Source organism: Octopus bimaculoides, chromosome 8, assembly GCF_001194135.2.
Source record: "Octopus bimaculoides isolate UCB-OBI-ISO-001 chromosome 8, ASM119413v2, whole genome shotgun sequence".
Taxonomy (NCBI): domain Eukaryota; kingdom Metazoa; phylum Mollusca; class Cephalopoda; order Octopoda; family Octopodidae; genus Octopus; species Octopus bimaculoides.
Window position 1 is genome coordinate 66,756,835 of NC_068988.1, and position 7,220 is coordinate 66,764,054.

At 37.0% G+C, this 7,220-nt stretch overlaps 1 protein-coding gene across 1 annotated transcript in view; it reads right to left on the reverse strand.

Moving 5' to 3' along the window:
• Positions 1 to 7,220, reverse strand: part of LOC106867808 (atrial natriuretic peptide receptor 1) — a 900,438-nt gene that overhangs the window by 32,702 nt on the left and 860,516 nt on the right. Inside the window, exon 19 of the mRNA XM_052970159.1 lies at positions 5,381 to 5,555. Within this exon, the coding sequence (XP_052826119.1) occupies positions 5,381 to 5,555 (175 nt within the window). The remainder of the gene's footprint in view (positions 1 to 5,380; positions 5,556 to 7,220) is intronic.

A 7,220-nucleotide genomic window follows, 5' to 3' on the forward strand; every position in this document is an offset into this window, starting at 1 on the left:
TGGGGTATTTACAAAAAATACGAAATAATACAGAAAATTCCCAATAAATGGGGAGGTTATCCGTGGAAAGAAAAACCTACGAAAAGACCACGGTAACCTCGGTCCTTAGTGTCACAATTTGTTAAATAAAATTTCTTTTATTTATGCAAGAAACGTAAGTAACTCTCTGTTTACAAAATTTTAAAACGTTTTATAGAAACATGGTCAAGGTGACTTCGTCATTTATACGTGCCATTCTTGCTACATGTATCCATCTTTTTTCGAAACATTTGCTAGACAACACTTGCCTCTCTACTCGCACCTTCCTTTTCAAGTGATACTTGAAAAAGTTGATGAGAGATTGACCAGAGAAGAAAAGATAGATAGATAGATAGATAGATAGATAAATAGATAGATATAGATATAATAATAATAACAAGAAGAAGAAGAAGAAGAATATTAGGGATAAAAATCCAAATTTACAGGTAAAAACTCAATTATGGCCACAGCTGGATGACTGAAACAAGTAAAAGAGTAAAAGAGCATGTGATGTTACATATTCTTGGGTTGCTGATTTCAAATATCTATATGTGACTGTGGATTTTCATGGATGAGTTCATGAACTTTGGTTCTTTTCTCTAAAACTATTTATTTATATTTATATATATATATATATATCACTTAAAGTGGATGGCATTTGTAGAAGAGGGAAACCCAGGAAGACATCGGACAAAGTATTGAAGGCCAATCTCAAGACACTGAGACATCTGGCGCCTTGCAGGACTCAAGAAGACCCATCCGCCACAGCAGAATTGATACTGGTGCTGGTGCTATATAAAAAACACCCAGTACATTCTGTGGTGTGGTTGGCATTAGGAAGGGCATCCAGCCATGGAAACCATGCCAGAACAGACAATGGAGGCTGGTGCAGCCCCTGGCCCTACCAGCTCTGATCAGACCTTTCAATTCATGCCAGCATGGAAAATAGATGTTAAATGATGATAAAGATGATGATGATATATGCATATATGTATATATATGTATGATTTATATATACATAGATATAGATAATATATGTGTGTGAGTGTCTTTGTGTTTTGCTTGTCCCCAAACACTGCTTGACAACCAATCTGGTTTGTTTACCTCACCATAACTTTGTCAAAAGGGACCTACAGAGTGAGTACTAGGCTTAAGTACTGGGGTTAATTTGTTCAACTGAATGTTTCAAGGTGGTGCCCCAGCATGGCTACAGTCTAGTAACTGAAACAAGTAAAAGTTAAAAGAAGGAAAAGATACCTAAATATTTATGTTGTTAATATATATACTCATAAAATTTAATTTAGTTTATTGCTTATGATCAAAAATTTCCATTTTAATTTTTAACACTTTTCACAATCATAACATTGAGAATTTTTATACATGGAAACTTCGTTATTATGATAAATAAAAAATAAAACATGAACTGATCTTTATATAACCTAATACAACCAAGAATTAAGTGCTATAAAATATCAGAGACCTCGTGTGGCTGATAAGATAAATATAAACACCATAACTGGTGTATTTATTGACTTTTTATGGCCAATAATTTAAATGGATGCAGCTTACTTGATTACTATGAAACACGAGTTAGCACAGTCACCTAACTTAGGACAGAAAAATGGTTGAAATCTCATGGGTGGTACTGTGCACAGTTGTTCTATTTTGGATTATAGTTTATGGAGTATCTAATTTAATTTAACATTCATAATAGAAAACTTTAACTATTTTATTTTATCATAGGTGCAGGTGAGGCTGTGTGGTAAGAAGTTTGCTTCCCAACCATATGGTTCTGGGTTCAGTCCCGCTGTGTGGTACCTTGGGCAAGCATTTTCTACTATAGCCTTAGGCAGAGCAAAGCCTTGTGAGGGGATTTGGTAGATGGAAACTGAAAGAAGCCTGTCGTATATATATTTGTGTATTTGTCCCCACCACTACTTGATTCCTTGATTTGCTTCTCGGTCTGGAATTTTTTCTTCAATTTTTCTACTGATTTAGCTCTATGAACTAAGTCATAAGTATATAGGATTTCCCATGGACAACCAATTTTACATGACTAGGTTACTACACTCATTACTAACTCTCACTGTATTAACTGTGCTTCTATATATGCATGGTATGGACCTCACAAGCCATTAGTCTACGCTTCGTGTTCTTAGTAGCCACTAGCTCACAGAATAAGGCATTCTGTTGAAGGCCTTCTCTAGAATGAAGAATGCCAGGTATAGTGGCTAACTCTTAGCTAAGTACTTCTGCAGGTGTCTCACTAGGAAGGTGGCATCAGTCGTATTTATTCCTGGTTCAAAACCAAACTGTATCTCATCCAATCTAACTTCTCTGTCTAATCAATTTTACAATAATTCTTCCTATCATCATCATCATCATCGTTTAACGTCCGCTTTCCATGCTAGCATGGGTTGGACGATTTGACTGAGGACTGGTGAACCAGATGGCTACACCAGGCTCCAATCTGATTTGGCAGAGTTTCTATGGCTGGATGCCCTTCCTAACGCCAACCACTCCGAGAGTGTAGTGGGTGCTTTTACGTGCCACCGGCACGAAGGCCAGTCAGGCGGTACTGGCAACGGCCACGCTCAAAATGATGTATTTTACGTGCCACCTGCACAGGAGCCATAACTTTCATAACTTACTCCAATAATTTGATGCATCTGTAGTTTTCTCTCTCTAGTACATCTCTTCTGCCCCTTGTAGCAATTAACAATGCTAGTGTATGTTAGTAACTGAATATGACATGTTTCAAGTAGATGGAAGGGTAGGTTACCTATACACACACACACACACACACACATATATATATATATATATATCACCATTCACATAACTGACACTCCATCAGTTACGACAACAAAGATTCTAGTTGATCCAATTAATGGAACAGCCTACTCATGAAATTAATGTGCAAGTGGCTGAGCACTCCACAGACACGTCTACCCTTAACGTAGTTCTCAGGGGAGTACAGCATGACACAGAATGTGACAGGAACTATTCATTTTTGCCAGCTCAGTGGACTGAAGCAATGTGAAATGAAGTGTCTTGCTCAAGGACACAATGTGCCACTGGGAATCAAACTCCTAACCTTATGATCATGAGCCACATACCCGAACTACCAAGCTATGTGCCTTCACATCACCATTCACATACATTCTTACATACACATATATTCATTTACATAAACTTATATATACATGCATATACATACACTTCCACATGTACAGATATATATATATGTATATATATATATATATATACGTATGCACACATAAACATATGTACATTTTAAAACTGAACCATTAATGTCACCAACCTGACAGTCAGGCCTGGAAAAGTCACGGTGATTGTTCCTTCCTCATAACTAAAACCATGAACAATACACCTGTATGTGCACACACATACACACATCAGTTAAAACCTGTCTTCCCCTTCTCTCTCTCTCTCTCTCACACACACACACATACATACACCTTGTTTTCTTTGACTTCTCAGATTAAAAAAAATAATAAAACACCAACAAAAACCATCAAATAAAATTCTGCTATTTTTAATCATGCAAGGTTTTAGTGTTGATGCCATGGAATTCTTCAGTTTCAATTATAGCAGCTATTCAAATATCCCAAAATACGAGGCATTTAATGAAACCAATTCTGAGCGAGATTAGATGGAAAATAGCCAATATCATTTGCAAAACTCTTAATGACTATCGATGTCTGAGTTAATTCTTCAACAGGTATTGTTAGGACAATATGATAAAAATGCTTGAGTTAACAAGGGAAACCTCTACATAATTGCTCAACTTGGTTGAAATAACAACCAAATTTTACTCAAACTACGTTCAATTAGGTAGGACACATTGTTGTTGTTGGCACTCCGTTGCTTACGACGTTGAGGGTTCCAGTTGATCTAATCAACAGAACAGCCTACTCATGAAATTAACGTGCAAGTGGCTGAGCACTCCACAGACACGTGTACCCTTAATGTAGTTCTTGGGGATATTCAGTGTGACACAGTGTGACAAGGCTGACCCTTTGAATTACAGGCACAACAGAAACAGGAAGTAAGAGTGAGAGAAAGTTGTGGTGAAAGAGTACAGCAGGGTTCGCCACCATCCCCTGCCGGAGCCTCGTGGAGCTTTAGGTGTTTTCGTTCAATAAACACTCACAACGCCCGGTCTGGGAATTGAAATCGCGATCCTATAACTGCGAGTCCGCTGCCCTAACCACTGGGCCATTGCACTTCCACAAGATAGGACACATTAGATAATGTATTATCCTATACACACTATATCTAAATTTTTTAAAATGTCCACAACAGAAACATCTTTGATCATACATATACAGAATTAGGGTTGACCTAGGACTAAAGTTAACACTGAAGTTAAAAATATATTACATTTGATCATTGATCTGCTGGGTCAGAGCTGACCTGGGGCTAACCAGCAAAGGAGGATACATGGGATAATATAGTTCCAGATACATCATGTATAAATAAAATGCTGGATGGTCACATCTCAGAGATCTCTTCTGTTTCACAGCGAGATGGGGTTTTTTTTTTTTAACATTTTTTCACACAAATTACGATTTGCAAGCTAATTATGATAATTACAATCATCTTTCAAGAAACTAATAATCCCTTGTACTGTAGGTACAAGGCCTGAACTTTTGGTTCCGGTATTTAACTGGTATTTATTTCATCGAACTTGAAAGACAAAGTAAACTATGGCAGCATTAATTAATAATAAAATCTGTGATCCTAGACCTACAAGACTAGGATGTAGCAAGTCAGAGAGACAGCTTGTCTTATGTATATGATTATAATTTATTGCTACATTGTTACAGAAAGTGTTCATGCAATACAAAAGAAGAAATATTTAGATGAACTGACATATATGACAATTACAAAAAGCCTTTGTCAGAAAATCAACATTCAGGCTGATTTTTACACATCAGTACATATTCTTGTTGCCTGCTGTGGTATGTTTTCATCTTCTATCATGCCATGTTGAACATGCAGCTGTGAAAACAGCTATGTGTTGAGAGTGAATACCACCAGGACCAGAATCACTATGAGATTTTCACACTCAAATGAGTTGTATTTGTAGGCTCTGTTCATAGAAGGTTCTAGTCATGCCATTAGTTTATCATACGAACAACAGCCATTGATTGGGCTGAAATTGAATTTGTGCACATGATCAACTTGTGATTTCTATGTGGCAAAACATAGGGTCAAATCCAACTGTTATAAGGGTTTAACCTGGAGTTAAAAAAAACAAAAATCAAACAGAACAACGACAATGACAGCTACAATAACTGACAACGCTGACAACATGTAGACCACATCTACTTACCAGTATGTAATCCAATTCGAAGTTTTAACTGATCATTTGGTCGATGTCGAATTTTAAATGAGAGCACACTTCTAAGTAATGCTAATGACATTCTTGCTATTTCTCTGGCATGAAGATTGCCATTCCTCACTGGAAGTCCAGAGGCAACCATATAGGCATCGCCTATCGTTTCAACCTGAAAACATAAAACAAAATGTTGGTGGATTAGTGTAATCAGTAGAGTAGAAGGAAAATACCTTGTGATATTTAGTTATGTCCCTTAATATACAAGTTCAAATCCTGCCAAGGTCAACTTTGGAATGAAAGATATTTCTCAATATGAAGTCTTGGAATACCTACACAAGTGACTGCCCCCAATGACTTTGTTTCCTCATAACTCATAACATTGGCTGTCTTTTGATGAAATTTTCTGTGTGGCTGCATTCTAAGTTTGCTTCCCAACCACATGGTTTCGTGTTCAGTCCAACTGCAGGACACCTTGGGCAGGTGTCTTCTACAGTAGCCACAGGCTGGCTAAAGCCTTGCGAGTGGATTCAGTAGAGGGAAACTGAAAGAAGCCTATCGCATATATGTGTGTGCGTGTTTGTCACTGCTTGACAACTGGTGTAGTTTGTTTACATCTCCGTAACATAGCGGTTAGACAAACAAAAAAAAAAACGAAAGAATAAGAAGCAGGCTTGAAAAATGTAATGAGGGCAATTCGTTTGACCTAACATACTTCAAGATGATGCCGTAGCATGGCCGCAGTCTAATGACTGAAGCCAGGGAAAAACAAAACCGCTTTTAAATGGTGTGCATTGCAATCATATTGCAATTTTGCTGTTAAAATTTTTTCAGGAGTAGGAGAGAGAAGTTTTGGATAATTCACACGAGTGGACTTTGTTTCCTCACAACATTCAGGAAACCGGTGTTTTTTCAATGAAATTTCATTTTAGAAAATATCCATTCTTCTAAAAGTTATGAAGAAATAAAGTTGTGATTCGGGGCACATTTGTGTAGGTATACCAAGTCTTGAGCCTATGTTAGAAGTAATTGTAAATTTTGTTATTGAGCTACGCAGAAAGTCGAGAAAATTTTTGTTAATTTAGTCTTGAATTCATTTAGTTCGGCCATAAATCAAAGAAAAACGACAGTGGATTCTATGGGATTAAGTAAAAAAAGGAAAAAAAGCTTATATCAACAGGTAAATTAGCAACTTGAATAAAAAAAATACGGCTGTCTCGTAATTTCAACTTTTTTATGTAAATATTCCCGGCTAAATTTGGAATGTTTAGCATTATATTTGTAAAATACATAGCCGGAAAGAAGAGGCTGTCGAAAACTCACATTACTTCCTCGAAATAGAGGAGATATAGATACCTTTCTCTGTAATCTGTAAAGCAAACAGACGACCTATTTGAAACTATGTTAACAAGGAAGTTCACTTTTTCAAAGCAAGGTGTGGTAGGAGGGTAGCTATGACAAATGTAACAGTGACATTGAATTTGTCGGCTGCCTCATTGAATTTCATTTTGAAGGGCAAAATTCGTTTCTTTTTTTTTTTTTTCTTTTTGGTTTTGCTACTTTTTTTTGCACGAGAAAATTGTAATATTCTTTCGTTATAAGTAAATAAAATGGTCGATAAAAATCGTGAAGGCGCAAAAGTGGCTGTGTGGTAAGTAGCTTGCTTACCAACCACATAGTTCCGGGTTCAGTCCCACTGCGTGGCACCTTGGGCAAGTGTCTTCTACTATAGCCTCGGGCCGACCAAAGCCTTGTGAGTTGATTTGGTAGACAGAAACTGAAAGAAGCCCGTCGTATATATGTATATATATATGTATGTGTGTTTGTGTTTGTCCCC